Source organism: Saccopteryx leptura, chromosome 2 (assembly GCF_036850995.1).
Source record: "Saccopteryx leptura isolate mSacLep1 chromosome 2, mSacLep1_pri_phased_curated, whole genome shotgun sequence".
Lineage (NCBI taxonomy): Eukaryota > Metazoa > Chordata > Mammalia > Chiroptera > Emballonuridae > Saccopteryx > Saccopteryx leptura.
In genome coordinates, this window is record NC_089504.1 from 126,668,138 (window position 1) to 126,687,046 (window position 18,909).

The 18,909-nt window shown below is 36.6% G+C and overlaps 1 protein-coding gene and 1 non-coding gene across 4 annotated transcripts in view; one reads left to right on the forward strand and one right to left on the reverse strand.

Moving 5' to 3' along the window:
- TSPAN19 (tetraspanin 19) overlaps positions 1-12,377 on the forward strand; it is a 41,820-nt gene extending 29,443 nt beyond the window's left edge. Inside the window, exons 4-9 of one of the 3 annotated variants that reach the window (XM_066365758.1) lie at positions 964-1,088; positions 2,614-2,688; positions 6,438-6,548; positions 9,093-9,236; positions 10,125-10,208; positions 12,093-12,377. In XM_066365758.1, coding sequence (XP_066221855.1) covers positions 964-1,088; positions 2,614-2,688; positions 6,438-6,548; positions 9,093-9,236; positions 10,125-10,208; positions 12,093-12,161 — 608 coding nt within the window. In that variant the 3' untranslated portion in view covers positions 12,162-12,377. The remainder of the gene's footprint in view (positions 1-963; positions 1,089-2,613; positions 2,689-6,437; positions 6,549-9,092; positions 9,237-10,124; positions 10,209-12,092) is intronic. The other 2 variants (XM_066365760.1, XM_066365759.1) reach the window with 2 other exon arrangements.
- Positions 11,662-11,737, reverse strand: TRNAT-CGU (transfer RNA threonine (anticodon CGU)). Its single transcript has one exon. It is a non-coding gene; the product is annotated as a tRNA-Thr (tRNA).
- Positions 12,378-18,909: the final 6,532 nt, after the last annotated feature.

Consider the following 18,909-nt stretch of genomic DNA (forward strand, 5'->3'; position numbering starts at 1 on the left):
AGCAGAGCTTCCTACACACAATGCACTGTTCTGAATCTCCAAATACATCTACTATTCCACTGTGGGTATTTCTAATCATCATTTAAAGCTCAAGCTCAGATGTTAACTTCTGTAGGAATCTTGACTATCAACAACCCTCCAAAATCCACCCCCTAACTGGACCAGGTGCTCTTGTACCCAAAGGTGTGCTGGTAAATATTTAATAGGTTTTGGAATAGAGAGTTTTGATTTATGGTATTTTTTATTTCTATGATTCAACTAACTCCCACCATGGCCAATTTTAAGGTGTCAATGTGAATTAAGTTGGCTTTTATATTTTGAGAAAAATTAACAATTGCCTTTTATGAGCCAGAGCAAGCTCGCTCCAGCACACTGGTGCCTCTCTCATAGAACCTATGGCATGTTTAATATATTTATTTTTCTTGCTTTTAAACAAATATCTGCTGAGCACTTAGTGCTGTACAGTCTATGCCATACCATTAAGCATTTAACAGTTAGTCTGTTGAATATATAAATATTCTCCTAGCACAGAGATCTGAATCTAGATGCAGAGAGAATAAAATATAGCTTTAATAGGGCCATATTAACAAGAAACTCAGGGTAACTTAGCCAACATATTTTAGGTACTTAAACATTATTTGATGAATAAATAAATACAGAAATGGTGTACCTTAGTTGTAGAAGAGTTTTTTTCAGAAAAAAAATTGTCCTCTTTTATAGAATACAGTGAAAGTAAGCTAAAGGTAAAGAGAACTTTAGAAACCAAAGAAATTCTTCATCATGTCATTAAAGGAAGAAACGTTGTTTCTACAAGGAAGAGAATCTAGAATAAAGTTTTAAAAAGAGAGAAAGAATCTTAGTGGTTTGGCAACAGCTGCTTAGGGAAAAGTTGGATTGCTGCATTTGTTACTAAATAAAAAGCAATTATTACTTAACAATAACTTATTTTTATCATTTCCACAGATGAAAATAATCACTTGACAGTTTATATTTTTGGAATTTTGACTGGAACTGGATCAGCTATTGTTCTTCTTTGTCTCTTGGGTTATTTAGGAATTCACAATGAAATCAGATGTCTCCTAATTTTGGTATGTATTTCACTTCAATAGCCTGAATGTGGCCCTGACCTGTTGTCTCAGTGAATAGAGCTTCATCCTGGCATACTGACATCCCAGGTTTGATCCCCACTCAGGACACACATAAGAAGTGACCATCTGCTTCTCTCCCCCATCCTCTCCCCCCCCCCTCTTCCCTTCCCAAAGCCAGTGATTCCATTGGTCTGAGCCTCAGGCACTGAGGATAGCTCAGTTGATTCAAGGATCAGCCCTAGATGGGGGTTGCCAGGTAAATCCTGGTTGGGATGCATGCAGGAGTCTGTCTCTATCTCCCCTCCTCTCACTTAAAAAAGATAGCCTGAATGTGTATCTCCATTTTTGAGTGTCCAAGTCACACATATGAGCTGAATAATTTATGTTACCATAACACTTCAGTACAGTGAGCCCTTGAGCATAAGGCAAGCACATAACGAAGCACCCCCTTCCAAGAAACTGTTCCAGGTTGGATTTTCTTGAGGAGTTTTCCATGGATCAAATCTGTTCTTCAGCACGAGCATATTTATATATTAATTTTTAGCACAAAGTTAATAAGGATCCGTCTTCTAAGGTGAGCTACAAAGTAATCAAATTTAAGACTATGAAGAGTAATATCAAAATAAAGTATATTAAAGTCAATGAGCATTTACTTTAGTAGTAATGGAAATATGCTTAGCAAGCAAGAGCAAACATGTCCTGTGGTCAGTGTATTTTCTCCTTGTGGGCCTGCATGTAGGAAACTAATTCTAAGCTGAGATTACAATTTATTACTTAACAAAGAGGAATGTAACTGCTGAGAGAGGCCAACCCTAGCCTCTGGCTAGTACTGTCTCTTTCTCAATGCATGTAACATGAAAAATAACTTATATGTATCCTGATTTATTGATGTCACCCCATTAAAAAAATAAAATTATTAAAAAAAAATAACTTATAATCAGGACTATAGGCCTAATGTGAACCATTTCCCCATACATGTGATAGGCATGAATTACAATTCACACACTTAGATAGAATAGTTTTTAATATTTTTTTTAAATATAATTAATTTTCATTTATAGGCATTCTTCTGCCAAGAAGATAGAAAATTTAACTGGAGTCATTGTGTCTTACTGGGAAGAATAGATAGATAGTTACTTTTATTTAGCAGTGAAAGTCTAGGTAGACACCCTGGATACTGGTTTTCAGTCTATTGTGGTCAAGGGAATTAACATTGAATTTCCTCCTGTGACAGTTTTAGATCTGAAAGAAGGTGGAATCAGCGACAACTTCATCAGGCCACATTATCTGTGAAGGGTCTCAGGAAATACTATTACTTCTTTCCATCTTACTCTTATCTAAATGTTCATTGGTATTTTTTTCCTTTGCTATTTGTTTTAAAATTTTTACCCATGTATATGAGAACGGGACATTTCAACATGTATATTTTAAGACTGAATATTTCACATGATGTATACTTTCCCATCATTGAAGCATCTAAAAAATGTATGAGAAGCCTTGTTTTTATCTGTTTGTTTTGGTTTAGTACGCAGTACTGTTGACGTTGGCCTTTGGTGTTCAGGCTGTACTTTCATCACTCATCTTCGCAAAGAAGGAGGAGGTATAGAAAGATCATCCTTTCACTTGAAATCTAGAGAAAGTTGGATAACTTAGATTATTGATACCTATCAGCCTATATATTATAAGCTAAATGTAAATATTTTTGAGGAAAAAAAGTGTCAGTGAAATTTCTACAATTCTATACAGGAAGAAGCCAGATATCAGACTGGAGGGGTGAGCTCAAGAACTTGTCTTTTACTCTGTTTGCAGAAGACTGAGTATGTTGCAAATTACAAAGAGTGGGGTGGGAGAGGGGACGATGCTGAGTGTGGGAAATCCAAAATTGCCCCCCCAGCCCACCTAGGCTACCACTGCTGACCCAGTCACCTTACTGTATTCTATTCTTATTAAGAAATACCTTTCAACTTGTACTAATTTGAATATAGCAATTTTATTAAGATGGACTGAATCATTCATGTTTTTTGCACAGTTACGGTCAATAATTATAGTTAAATTAATTAGGTAAGTTCCAAATAAAAAAATCTTTTCCTAACAAAATCTACTTACACCCTACAGTTACATTTAATTCTTTAAGAACTGTCAGTGTTTCACCCTGGCTGGATAGCTCCATTGGTAAGAGCATCAGCCATAAGCGCAGAGGTTGCCAGTTCAGTCCCCGGTCAGGACACATATAGGAACAGACTGATATTTCTGTCTGTCTATCTGTCTGTCTGTCTCTCTCCCTCTTCCTCTCTGCCTAAAATCAATAAGTTTAATTTTTTAAAAATGTTTATCTTAAAGAAAAAGAAAAGAAATATCAGTGTTTCAGTGCAGGCAGGCTCTTTGTGTCATGAGAGAGTGCCCCATAGTGGAGAGAGCATGGACATGAACAGATTCCATATGACTAGAGACCAGCAAGATACTTAATAGCCTTAAGCCTTTCTCTTCATCTGTATGGTATGGTTAGTGTCTGCTTACCTTATAGAGTTATTATTAACTGAGAATCTTCAAAGTTCCTGTCATAGAGGGGCTATTTAAGATTAGTTCCAACCTTCCCTTTATTAATTTAAAATGAGTCCTGAATTAATTCCTCTGCTTTGTAAATTTCAAATTCTATTTGTAAACACCTAATTAATGTCCAAATTCCAACAAAATCTTCCTATCAGTGATGGGATTCAAATAATTTAACAACTGGTTCTCTGCCCTAATGACCGGATATACCAAAAGGTAGTTTATTATTTCATGCATTAAATACTTAAATAAGAACAATAAAAGAGGTGCACAAAACTAGATTATGTTATAAGAAAGTTTTAAAATGTTAATAAAGATATTAAAAAATACCTGACAAAACCCAAGAAAACTTGTTATTTAAGATATTTCCATATTGCTTATTTTATTTTATTTTATTTTTTGGTAGAGACAGAGAGTCAGAGAGAGGGACAGATAAGGACAGACAGACAGAAAGAGAGAGAGATGAAAAGCATTGATTCTTCATTGCGGTTCCTTAGTAGTTCATTGATTGCTTTCTTATATGGACCTCAATCAGGGGCCTACAGCAGAGCAAGTGACCTCTTGCTCAGGTCATTGACTTTGGGCTCAAGCCAGTGACCTTTAGGCTCAAGCCAGCAACCATGGAGTCATATCTGTGATCCTGTGCTCAAGCCAGAGACCCCAAGCTCAAGCTGCTGAGCCCACACTCAAGCTGGCAACCTCGGGGTCTCAAACCTGGGTCCTCTGTATCCCAGTCCAATGCTCTACCCACTGTGTCACAACCTAGTCAGGCTCCATATTGCTTCTTGAATGGCATCCTCACTTCCAATTTTTTTCACCTACGGACAGAATGAACATTACTATGGGCACTTAGAATATGCTGTTGCACAGATGAGCTTTAAAAAAGAGAAAAGAATGTAAATTTGTGATTTCTATATTGGGTGGCTGCCCAGGCATCCACCTTAGAGAGAACCCAGATTAAAAGTGCCATTTTACAACCAGTTCACTAAATTCAACAAAAAATTAGGTATCGGTTCTGCCGAACCGGTGCAAACCAGCTGAATCCCACCACTGCTTCTTACATAAGACCACTGCCCCCCAACTTTATTTGCTCTCTTGTACGTAGCAGCTACCCTGGATCTAACCACCCAGGGGTTATTGTTAATGTCCTGGCATTTTTAGCTAAAACTTGTTCCCCTTACAACCAAATTGTGTGTGTGTGTGTGTGTGTGTGTGCGCGCGTGCGCGTGTGCAGCAGGTAAGTTTTGTAAAGCTGCTTTGGTGACAAAACACCAGGTCTCTATCCATCAATGTTTTTTGTTTTTTTTAATTTCATTGCTGATTTGAGAGAGAGGATGGAGGAGAGAGAGAGAGAAAAAAAACATCGATTTGTTGTTTCACTTATTTATTTATGCATTCATTGGTTGATTCTTATGTGTTCCTTGACCGGGATTGAACCTACAACCTTGGTTTACTGGTCGCTGTTCCAACCAATTGAGTACCCGGCCAGGGCCCAACCCATCAGCTTGTAACTGTTGGAACTAGTGATAAAACCTGAACATAATAATACTGAAGGACACTTAACACGTAAATATAGTTTATCAGCATCACGCACCCATATTTACTAAGTATTATTCACATACTCCTCTCTTTCTACTTTAAAAATAATAAGAATCATAAAATAATAACTATCATATACCAGAGACTGTCATTAGCACTTCTTAGGCATTATATTACTGGTCCTCACAACAACTCCTAGAGATGCATTGTTAGTCTGACTTTCTAGCATGAAACTGAGGCTTTGAGAGGAGAAATACTTGCTGAAATATATCATGGCTACATGACAGAGCCTGGGCTCAAACCCTTGTTAGTTCATCCCAGAGATAACAGCTTTGTTTACATTGATTTGTCCTTCTACATTCAAAGTTGATTAAGGTGTCCAGAGCCTCTGTAACTCTTATACCCTTTACAGTGCTTAATTTGGTGTTGGAGATGCACTAGGGCTTCAGTAGCTGCTTGTCAAATTGAATATGTGTGAGGGAATTTTGTTTGTGTAGTGGTTACACAGATTATTTATGGAACTTACATTACTCTTCTATACTAAGATATTTTTCAGAAGCACTTTGTATTTACCAAATAATGCTTAGAAGGAAAATGAGGACATAAGACTGTCTTTTCCCCACAGCAATATAAAATGGAGAAACATCATTTTCTATTTTAAATCAAAATTAAGTTAGAGAATAAGTTAGATAACTTTAGAATAAGTTAGATAACTTATCGCTCTAAATAACACTACATATTATTCTAAGCTTCTTCAATATATTAAAGCATAAACATATAAGTAAATGTATAAGGGTTTAATTTGTACAAATGTTTTAATTATTATAGTATTCCCACCATTTATTTAGTTTTTGTTATTGAAAGACAGCATAATAGAATAAAATGTCATTAGACTGGGATTTAAATAAACTAGTGTTAGAAGTCTCAGCTCCTCTTATTTATGTACACAAAGCAAATTATTAAATTCTCTGAGTATCTGTCTCCTGGCTCATAAAATGGGTATATTATATGTTCTTTCTAATGTTTGGCATTTTTGAGGACCAAATTAGGAATTATTTATGAAAATCATATGAAATTTTTAATGCTTAAGTTAGACGAAATGCATCAACACTCACTGAGACTGCTAAAAATAGTTAAAAGGAAGAAAAAAACAGCATTTAGGCATAAGCAGAAAACAACAAACTGACTCTGAATACTCTTTTATGAGGAGTCATAGGAAAGTTTCTGTCAAAATTTTACTTTTAATACAATTCTCAATAGGTTCACCAAGTATGGCATGATGAAATTGATCTAGTCATGTCTCAGTATGGATCTCAAGATGTGCCTGAAGACAAACCTAAATGGACGATTCTGAGTGCTTTACAGAAAACAGTAAGACAAAATTAGAATAAAACTAAAAATTAGATGTCCAAGGTGAACACTGTAAGGTAGGGGCAAATACAGAGAAGACTTGGAGACAGGGACAAAGGAATGAGACGTTCTTCTACGAATATCTTTCAAACAAGGTGTAATAGCATTGTCTCCGCTTACAGATCTTAGTTTTAACTTCCTTTTGTAACTTTAGTTCCTCTTCTAGTTTAATTGATGTGCATTTTTCCCTGGTTTCCCTATAAAAGTGTTGATGGTCTTTTGCCAATTTTGGTCATCTCTCCTCCTGCACCCATGGGAGGTAAGTCTGAGCACAGTCCCTACGGGCAGCCAAGTATGTGATGGTTCTGATTTGGTCCCGAATATTAGGATTGCCACACAGTAGCTTTGTGTGTCTGGACTAGTAATTTTCTTAACTTCATGTTAGTAAAATGGGCAGAATAACGCTTACCTCTGGTTGGCAGGAATAAATGGAGTAATATTATATGGAATACTTAGAAAGTCTTGGACCTAGGACATAATAAGCAACTAATACTTAATAGCTAATATTGTTAGAATTGTTATTTAATAGTTCACATCTTTCTGGGCAGGGAAGGGAATTGGTAGGTCAGCCAAATAATTTGCAGGAATAGGTCAGCACCTGGAACATAGTCAGTGCTTGATAAAGAAAATAGCAAACATTTATGTAGCACCAGGCCCTTTTCTAAGTGCTTTGCTTATATTTACTCATGTAATCCTCTCAACCAATGAAGTCAAACTATCATTTTCATTTTATAGATAAAGGAAAGATAAATTTAGTACTTGAGCCAGTGTCACCCAGCTAATTAGTGGCAGAGCCAAGATTCAGTCCCAGACAATCTAGCACTGGATTTTGTATTCTTAATTGCTACACTAGACACCTCACATAGAAATATTTATTTTTAGTACATTTACTAACAAAAATGCATTTTAGGAAAACTGAAATGTACTTATCAATGTTTTTATTCTGCATATGGTTTCTCTGATATATTTAACCATATGTATGGATTTCATTTTCAGATTGTATTCCAATTGATAGAATATCGAAATAGTTCTACATAGGACATTACTTCAACTAATGAGAATCCAGCTTACAGTTCTTATCCATGAAATAATTGATATTGTATATGTAGGTTTGATTGGTTGAACTAACTTTTAATATCCAAACTCTTTTTTAATTTTTTTTTTAAATTTATTCATTCATTTTAGAAAGGGGAGAGAGAGGGGGAGAGAGAGAAGGGGGAGGAGCAGGAAGCATCAACTCCCATATGTGCCTTGACCAGGCAAGCCCAGGGTTTCGAACTGGCGACCTCAGCATTTCCAGGTCAATGCTTTATCCACTGAGCCACCACAGGTCAGGCATATCCAAACTCTAAAGCATTATTTTAGTCAACCATTTTAAGATAGTGCCAAGATTGTTGGTGCATATTGTGACATAGACAAGACTGATTTTATAAATTTAATAACAAGTTTAGAAAACAGGCCCTGGCTAGTTGGCTCAGTGGTAGAGTGTCAGCCAGGTGTGTGGAAATCCCGGGTTCAGTTCCTGGCCAGGGCACACAGGAGAAGCGCCCATCTGCTTCTCCACTTTTCCCCCTCTCCTTTCTCTTTATCTCTGTCTTCTCCTCCCACAGCCAAGGCTCCATGGGAGCAGGGTTGGCCCAGGCACTGAGGATGGCTCCATGGTCTCTGCCTCAGGTGCTAGAATGGCTCTGGTTGCAGCAGAGCAATGCCCCAGATGGGCTGAGCATCGCCCCCTGGTGGGCATGCTGGGTGGATCCCAGTCAGGCACATGTGGGAGTCTGTCTGCCACCCCCTACTTCTCACTTCGGAAACACACACACACACACACACACACACAAAATGAAATGTTCACTTCAACTTTCTTATTTCCTATGTGTCAAATATATAAGCTGATTTTTTTCACATCCTCCTAATTCACCTTAATAAGATTGGAAATGAGACATTTTTAACATGTTTGATCATCTCTATGACTGATTTCTTTATCATCCTTTTTTATTTTTTGTTGTAATTTTTCAAACAATACAAATTGAAAGTTAACAACTCACATTAATCCTAAAGAAAGTAAATATAACCCTGAAACTCTTTTTGTATATTAAACACATATGGCAGTATATTTAAGATAAATATAAAGATAATTGCCATAGTTGGGAGAAAGATATGACTAAGGTTATTCTCTATTTTATGTTTTGGCCCTAAACATGGTTTGTAGCTTTAGTTAATCAAGTGTCTCTTTCATCCTGGGCTCTTATAAATAAATTCAGATATAATAATTTCAGCCAAACATAGCACACGTATGTAAGTAGAGATCTTTACCTCTTGTTAACATTAACAATAGCAGAAACAAAGTAATAGATTAAATAAACAACATACTTGTTTAATTCATTACATTACAATGTAGAATAAATTAATAAAATTCATCATAAAACACTTTAATGTGCATGAGAATTGTATAATTAACTGCACTTTGAATATTTTATGGTAAAATTCATAGAATCTTTTTCCTAGTTACAGTGTTGTGGCCTGCACAATTACACAGACTGGACGAAGAATAAGAATAAAGAAAATTCAGAACAGGTACCATGTTCTTGCACGAATTCTACATTAAAAAAGTGGTTCTGTGATGAGCCAATGAATGCAACTTACCTTGAGGTAATAATAAGTCAAAACTGCTGCTGCCTTTTTTTTTTTCAAATCAATCAAGTATTCTGAACAATTTTTTATATAAAAACAGTGATATTTATACAGATTACATTCTTAGACAACTTCACTAAATTAAATTCATATTTAGGTGAATTCTGTATTATCTTAGGTGTATAATAAGTAAATAAACTTTCTGAAATTATGTGATCTAAGTGCTCCTAGAATTTAAGATATTTATCAACCTTTTCCCCAAACCTCCTCCCCAAATCCTTGCAGAGAGAGGAGGCACTACTGGCAACTCTCTGGTGTAAATGATTGGTAGTAGAGCTGCCATTCCAGTATTAAAGAGGTAGAAGTACTGGCAAAAAATCAAGGGAGGGGAACCCCAGCAATGAGAAAAATGATATTTAGGTAAATTGAGCAGAAGCAAGAGTACAGGTTGACCTGGAACAACTACTATTTACAGGTACGGAATATTGTTGAACTAAGGATTTCCACCCCAAGAACTTCTAAAACTTTGTTCATATGCTAATTTTATGATGTATATTTTAATTACATAATTTATTCATAGAGAATTGTTTTTCTAAAAGCTTCTCCTACCTGGGTACTAATCATTTTAGAGGCCAGTGTATACCCTGCTGAATTACAAATCCAATCAAAAGAATAAATTTCTAATTTCAATTGCATACAACATCTCAGCAACTTTATAAGTAGCAACCAAAGTGTCCTACTTTATATGAAGCTCCCTGGACTAAAAACTTCAGTGTCCAGTTAGCCATTGACTTGCTTTTTAGACTGGTATATTTCTAAATTCTATGTCTCTTCTTGGTAATAGAATTATGTATAAAACCATATCCATCTTGAAGTCAATCCAAGTGACATTTTTTTTTTCCTTAGGGTTGTGAAAATAAAATCAACACATGGTATCAAGCTAATGTTTTAACATTAATTGAAATTAACTTTGGACTTTTGGTTTTAGAGGTAAGCTCTTGTTCTTATTTTTAAAGATAAAAGATATTAAGTATACCCTGGCCGGTTGGCACAGCAGTAGAGCGTCGACCTAGCGTGCGGAGGACCCGGGTTCGATTCCTGGCCAGGGCACACAGGAGAAGCACCCATTTGCTTCTCCACCCCTCTGCCGCGCTTTCCTCTCTGTCTCTCTCTTCCCCTCCCACAGCCGAGGCTCCATTGGAGCAAAGATGGCCCGGGCGCTGGGGATGGCTCTGTGGCTTCTGCCCCAGGCGCTAGAGTGGCTCTGGTCGCAACATGGCGACGCCCAGGATGGGCAGAGCATCGCCCCCTGGTGGGTGTGCCGGGTGGATCCCGGTCGGGCGCATGCGGGAGTCTGTCTGACTGTCTCTCCCTGTTTCCAGCTTCAGAAAAAAGAAAAAAGAAAAAAAAAAGATATTAAGTATAAATGACACAAAATAAACATTGGAACAACTAGCTGAAGACCTAATCAGACAAGTGAATCCATTGGGAGCCTGGACCTTAAAACTATTAGCACCGAGAGAGGTATAGGTCCAGCTGGAGGTCATGTCAGCCTAGTTGGTGTAGCCTATTAATAATTAGTCATACTGGGAGATATCAAATAATTTCCCTGCTTTGTGATATTTAAAAAAAAAAAACCTTCCTATCTCAGCAATGAAAACAATATTGGCAAGTTGGCAAACTTCTAAAATCCAGGCAGATGTTTGACATTAGTAAATCTACTTATTCACTCTCAGTCTCATTCATTTACTCCTTCATTTAGTAAATTTGGAGGGTGGAGAACATCTAGTGTGGTTCAGGTACAGTACTAAATGTTAGAGATAAAATTGGAAGCAAAATGACCCACAGGGTGCCGACTGCAGAGCTGAGATTTAGAAGGAGGACTTCATTTTATAGTCTCAGTGACTGTTGATAAAAGCAAATGAGGCCTATGGTTTCAAGAAAACTGTGAGTGGATAGATTATTACAGTGCAGACTATAACATTGGCATGAATACATATGATACATAGTTTGGCCAAAATAGGATACTGAGTTTAATTTTATATTGATCCACAAAGGCACTGACCTAAGGTTCCATAAATCTTCAACTGGTGACAGTTTTAATCTCAGAATGATGACAAACCAAGACATTCTTTTTTTTTTTTTTTTTTTTTTTTTGTATTTTTCTGAAGTTGTAAACGGGGAGGCAGCCAGACAGACTCTGGCATGTGCCCGACCAGGATCCACCCAGCACGCCCACCAGGGGGCAATGCTCCGCCCATCCGGGGCATTGCTCTGCCCCAATCAGAGCCATTCCAGTGCCTGTGGCAGAGGCCACAGAGCCATCCTCAGCGCCCAGGCAAACTTTGCTCCAATGGAGCCTTGGCTGTGAGAGGGGAAGAGAGAGACAGAGAGGAAGGAGAGGGGGGGAGGGGTGGAGAAGCAGATGGGCGTCTCTCCTGTGTGCCCTGGCCAGGAATCGAACCTGGGACTCCCGCACACGAGGCTGACGCTCTGTCACTGAGCTAACCGGCCAGGGCCCAAGACATTCTTATAAGCATTAATACTATAGTAATTTTGAAATGCTATATGTTCATACTGAAGAGTTTAAGACAAGACTGAGGTGCATAGTACCTGTGCTCCATTTTACTATGTACTTTTTACACACCACTTGACTTGATCCTATGCCAAAAAGAGGCAGTTTTGTATGATTGATGATATGGTTAGAATTATGTTAAAAAACAAACAAAAAGATCAAGCAGTTAGCCCAATGATAACCCATGTAATGAAAAGTGAACAGTCGAGTCCTTAGTCTCCTCTACATAGTAAGTGCTAACATTACAAATTATTCTTATAAATTACGTTTTGATTCCTTATTGTTTTCTTTTCTTCCAGGTTTTGCAAGTCTCATTAACTGTATCTTTCTTCAGACATATCAAGAATAAAATATGTGCAGAAATGTGATCTTTGGATTTTAATTTTTTCAGAAGAAATCAAGGAATTCTCAAAATAATCACATTGTGATTTTTTATTCCAACAGAAGTTCTAAATTACATTAATGACATACTGCAGTCATCAGTTATATGCAACATAAAATTATTAAAGTTATATTACATCACTCCATGAAATTTTTATTAATTTTGTTTTTCAAAATATCAAAAATTTCAAAATATTCTTTAATTTAGAACTTTACCTTGACTTACTTTCTGAATTTAAAAGATATCACTGCATATATTGTATTCAAAATGTGGTGAAGAACCACCATATGTTTTGAGTTTCTTATGTTAAAAATATCTATATGATGTTTAGAAAATATTAATCAATCAAGCAATTATAACATGTATTATATTTGCAAATTAAAAAAAGATACTGATTTATAGGAGATTTAGAAAAAACATTGATAATCATGATACCTCTATACTGAATTATTCATTTATATCTTTATTTTCATAATGCTTACAAGTGAATAAAAAATTAAACACTTTATAGATTTGGATATTCTTGGGTGGCAGTATTAAAATAGCAATGAATTTTTAACTGTGGCAGAAAAAAATATCTATTCTAAATGATCACTGAATTACCAAACTTGCTCCTCATTTTCTTCTCTTTTTCCTTAAATTTTATTCAATGTGTGCATGCACAATTCTTTGAAAAGTAAGAAAATGACCTAACTGTTCTATTTTCTTAACAATATTGTGAAAACAGAAAAAGTTCTTTGAAAAATTAAAAAGTGTGATGTATTATTGTCTCATTGTTGTCCTTTACAGTAAAAAGCTATTTTGACCTTGAGAAAATGAAGAAAGAATAGAATAACTGAAGATTCTGCATTGCTCCCACTCCTGTAGAAGGCTGATTCTCATTTACTAATTCAATCTTATTTCTTCATCTGTCTGTTCAGTACATTGTAGATTTTAGAGACCTGTAGAGTTTTCTTAAATCAGCAAAAAAATAAAAAAAAAGGTAGAATAACCATTTTCTATCACCTTTATGATTGTAGGGAATATTGCCTTAAACAATGTTACTTTACACCTTGAATAAAATAAAGACTTGTTAGCTAATCTAAAATAGAATAGATCAAGATTATCTCTTCCTAACTTTTTATTTTTAATTTTTGATACAAAATAATAAGTTCTGAGAATCAGTCTGGAGCAGAAGAAAATCATTCAATTTAGTTACAATTTAGGGTAACAATTAAATCCGACTTCCCCTTCAAATTGTTATATCACTTACAAAAACGTATTAAACTTGCTTGAGGCACTCCTCATCTTAATTATATTTTCAAAATTCAGGGAGATTTGTGAAGGTACTATGTAAGTGGAATACTTTCAAATTCTTCTCAGTACAATATGTGTATTCAGTCAACAAACATTTATGGAGCACCTACTCTGTGCCAAGATTATTGCTCACTACTGGGATATAAAATATGAAGGTAAAGAGACACATGTATAGTTAGTTCTTCTATTGGGTTGGCTCCAGGGGCATGCAACCTGTCTTTAGAAAAGCTCCATACTTGTTTTAATACTTGGCAGTTGCCATCTGTGAAATGTTAATCCTTTTGGAATAAGAGATGTCACATTTACATTTTGCACTGGACTCTATAAATTAGGTTACTGGCCATGTCCCTACAGTTAAACTCAGTCAGTCACACAACCTGATGTGAAAAATAATTTTTATGTATATGATATTTTTATAGACATTCATAAAGAGCATGTCTGTTTGCCTTAGAAGATCTGAGAGTATTTCAAAAAAGGAAGCTATGCGTTTAATAATTAATGAGTGACTTCTATGTGTTGAGCACTTTTCCAGGTGCTAGACTTTTCCAGGTGCTAGAGAAACAATAGTGAAAAAATCAAAGCTGAAGAAAAATTGCCTTCATGGTGGTTACATTCAAGATAGGGGAACCAAACCACAAAACTAATGTATCAGATGATGGGAAGAGCTATAGAAAAAAAAAAAAAAGTTAGGATGTAGGATAAAAAGTGTTGTGGTATTATAAGTATTGTAGTTTTAAATAAGATGTGGAAAGAAGGCCTCACAGAGAAAATACTTTTGAGTAAAGACGAGAGAATAAGAGGAGAGCACTCTGCAAGTAGTGCAGAAACAGCAAGTAGGAATGAAGATAGGAATGGAGATGAAAGTGATCAGCTGACTTCAAGGAAGGGCGAGGAAGTCGGTGTGCCTAGAATGAAGTGGGGTTGGGGAGGCTGAGATGGAAGCTTCAGAGGGGGTACAGGTCTGGTAGGTATTTGTCAGCCACTCTCAATGTTTTAGTATTTACTGAGTGAAATGAGAACCAATTGGCAGGTTTTGTATGAGTGACATGATTAGGCTCATAGGAGGAATCTTGCTGCCGTGTTGAAAACTGACTTGAAAGGTACAAGTATAGAAGCAGGGAGAACGGAATGGTTTTTATTTAATAATCTAGTTAAGAATGATAGTAGGTTTGGCCAGAGAGTAGAAGTGACTTGGATGAAAAGTGATCAGATTCTATATGTTTTGTGGTGAAGTCATCAGAATTTGCCCATAGTTTGAGTGTAGAGATATAAAAGAAAAGAGAAGTCAAAGATGACTTGAGTACCTGTAAGGTTGGAGTCACCACTTACAGATATGGGACAGACTGGGAGAGAAGCAAGGTATTTTAAGTGAACACTTCAAATATCTTGCCAAAGTGTAGTTATGTGTCTGTGTCTCCCGCTGGTCTGCAAGAAGCTCAGTGGTAGGGCTATTTTAAGTCATCTTTGCAATCCCAAAGTTTTGCTCAGTACTTGGCAATGTAGGTGGCCAAAAAAGGTTAATGAACTTTAAGAAACCAGATTACTTACTATACCATCAGATAAAATGCAGTTGCCTTCTTAGTTTATCTGACCTGATGCACTCAATGGTTTTGTTTTCATTAGTCAATCTTAAATATAACCTCTCCAAACTTGTTTGGTAATAGTAGCTTCTAGGTCAATTAGTAACCACCACCCACTTCTTCTTTCTCCAGGAAACTGAATGAGGGATTTTGGTAAAATAAAAACTTCTTAAAAAAAATATCTCATTGAAACAAAGTTTTTTATGTTTGTTTGTTTTGTTTTGTAAGGATTGTAGTTTATTTTTCTAAACAATTTGAGGATTAGTTACATACCTGGCCCTTTATTCCAACATCCTTCAATGTATTTACTAAAACTAGACATACTCTCTTTTTTTTAATTAATATTAATTTGTTGTGTTTACATAGTTACAAGTGTTCCCCCAAATATATCTCCCTCTCTCCCCCCTTGTTCTCCTTGATACCCCCTTTGTCCCCTCCCCCACCTCTTTTCCTCCTTCCCTCCATGATTTACTATCCTACCCTCTATCTCTCTGTGTTATGTGTATATACTTGCACTAATGTCTTTCCTTTCTTTGATCCTCTCTTCTCATCCCTTTTCCCTCAGACCGCTTTCCCTCTGGACTCTTTAACAGCTTCTCTGCCTCACATCCATTCCTCAGTTCACATTGTTCATTGGATTCCTCATATCAGTGAGGTCATATGATATTTTTCTTTCTCTGCCTAGCTTATTTAGCTTAGCATGATAGACTCCAGGTCCATCCATGTTGTCGCATAGGGTAAGATTTCCTTCTTTTTCACAACTGTGTAGTATTCCATTGTGTATATGTACCACAGCTTTTTTTTATCCACTTGTCCACTGACGGATACTTGGGCTGTTTCCAGATCTTGGTATTGTAAACAATGCTGCAATAAACAGGGGGATGCATTTCTTCTTTTGAATCAGTGATTTGTTATTCTTAGGATATATTCCTAGAAGTGTGATAGCTGGGTCAAAAGACAGCTCCATCTTTAATTTTTTTGAAGAATCTCCATACTGTTTTCCATAGTGGCTGCACCAGTCTGCATTCCCAACAGCAGTGCAGGAGGGTTCCCTTTTCTCCTCACCCTTGCTGGCACATGTTATGTGTTGTTTTGTTGATAAGTGCCATTCTGACAGGTGTGAGGTGGTATCTCATTGTGATTTTAATTTGCATTTCTCTAATGATTAGTGATGTTGAACATCTTTTCATATGCCCATTGGCCATCTATATGCCCTCTTTGGAGAAGTGTCTATTCAGTTCTTTTGCCCAATTTTTGATTGGATTGTTTACTTTCCTGGTGTTGAGTTTTACAAGTTCTTTGTAGATATTGGTTATTAACCCCTTATCAGACGTGTTGGCGAGTATGTTCTCCCATTGTGTGGGTTGTCTTTTTATTCTGTTCATATTGTTGTTAGCTGTGCAAAAGCTTTTTAGTTTGATATAATCCCATTTGTTCATCCTGTCCTTTTTTCACTTGCCCATGGAGTTAAATTAGCAAATATATTTCTGCAAGAGATGTCAAAGAGCTTACTGCCTATGTTTTCTTCTAAAATGCTTATAGTTTCACATTTAAGTCTTTTATCCATTTTGAGTTTGTTTTGGTGAATGGTGTAAGTTGGTGGTCTAGTTTCATTTTTTTGCATGTATTTATCCAATTTTTCCAGCACCTTTTTTTTTTTTTTTTTTTTTTCCTTTTTCTGAAGCTGGAAACAGGGAGAGACAGTCAGACAGACTCCTGCATGCGCCCGACCGGGATCCACCCGGCACGCCCACCAGGGGGCGATGCTCTGCCCACCAGGGGGCGATGCTCTGCCCATCCTGGGCGTCGCCATTTTGCGACCAGAGCCACTCTAGCGCATGAGGCAGAGGCCACAGAGCCATCCCCAGCGCCCGGGCCATCTTTGCTCCAATGGAGCCTTGGCTGCGGGAGGGGAAGAGAGAGACAGAGAGGAAAGCGCGGCGGAGGGGTGGAGAAGCAAATGGGCGCTTCTCCTGTGTGCCCTGGCCGGGAATCGAACCTGGGTCCTCCGCACGCTAGGCCGACGCTCTACCGCTGAGCCAACCGGCCAGGGCTCCAGCACCTTTTTTAAAGAAACTGTCTTTACTTCATTGTATGCTCTTACCTCCTTTGTCAAATATCAATTGGCCATAAAGGTCTGGGTTTATTTCTGGGTTCTTTGTTCTGTTCCATTGATCTATATACCTGTTCTTATGCCAGTACCAAGCTGTTTTGAGTACAATGGCCTTGTAGTGTAATTTGATTTCAGGAAGTGTGATACTCCCCGCTTTATTTTCCTCTTTCACAGTTGCTGAAGCTATTCGTGTTCTGTTTTGGTTCCACATAAATTTTTGGAATATTTGTTCTATATCTTTGAAGTATGACACCAGTATTTTAATAGAAATTGCATTGAATTTATAGATTGCTTTGGTAGTATAGACATTTTAATGATGTTTATTCTTCCCACTCATGAACACGGTATATGCTTCCACCTGTTTGTAACTTCCTTGATTTCTTTTATCAATGTTTTATAATTTTCCAAGTACAGGTCTTTAACCTCCTTGCTTAAATTTACTCCTAGGCACTTCATTTTTTTTATTACAATAGTGTAAGGGATTATTTCCTTAATTTTCCTTTCAGACAGTTCATTATTGTTGTATATAAATGCCACTAATTTCTGAATATTGATTTTATATCCTGCCACCTTGCTGAATTCATTTATCAGGTCCATTCATTTTTTGACTGAGAGTTTAGGGTTTTCTATGTACAGTACCAGGTCATCAGCAAATAATGAAAGTTATATATCTTCTTTTCCAATTTGGATGCCTTTTATTTCTTTTTCCTGTCTGATTTCTATAGCTAGGATTTTCAAAAGTATGATGAATTACAGTGGAGAATAGGGGCACCCCTGCCTTGTTCCTGTTCTTAAGGGGATTGCTTTTAACTTTTGCCCATTGAGTATGATGTTGGCTATGGGTTTGTCATATATGGCCTTTATCATGTTGAGGTATGTTCCCTGTATCCCCATTTTTCTGAGAGTTTTAATCATAAATGGGTCCTGTATTTTATCAAATGCTTTTTCTGCATCTATTGATATTATCATGTGGTTTTCTCCTTCCTTTTGTTTATGTAATGAATCACATTGATTGATTTGTGAATAATAAATCCCACTTGATCATGATGTATGATTTTTTTTAATGTATTGCTGGATCCAATTTGCTAATATTTTGTTGAGAATTTTAGCATCTAAATTGATCAGGAATATTGGCCTATAATTTTCTTTCTTTGCACTGTCATTGCCTGGTTTTGGAATGAGGATTATGTTTGCCTCATAAAAGAAGTTTGGAAGTTTTCCCTACTCTTGAATTTTTTGAAATAACTTGAAAAGGATAGGAGTTAGTTCTTCTTTGAATATTTGGTAGAATTTGCCTGTGAAGCCATCGGGCCCAGGACTTTTGTTTGTTGGGAGTTTTTTGACAACTGTTTAAATCTCATTTGTTGTAATCGGTCTGTTTAGGTTTTCTGATTCTTCCAGATTTTTGAATAATTATATGTTTCAAGGAATTTATCTATTTCATCTAGGTTGTCTAATTTTTTGGCATACAGTTTTTCATAGTACTTTCCTACAATCCATTGAATTTCTGCTGTGTCAGCAGTTACTTCTCTGCTCTCATTTCTAATTTTATTTATTTGAGACCTCTCCCTTTTTCTTGGTGAGTCTGTTTAAAAGTTCATCAATTTTGTTTACTTTTTCAAAGAACCAGCTCTTGATTTCATTGATCCTCTGTATTGTTTGTTTGTTTGTTTGCTTCTATGTCTTTTATTTCTGCTCTGATCTTTATTATTTTCTTTCGTCTACTTCCTCTGGGCTTTACTTGC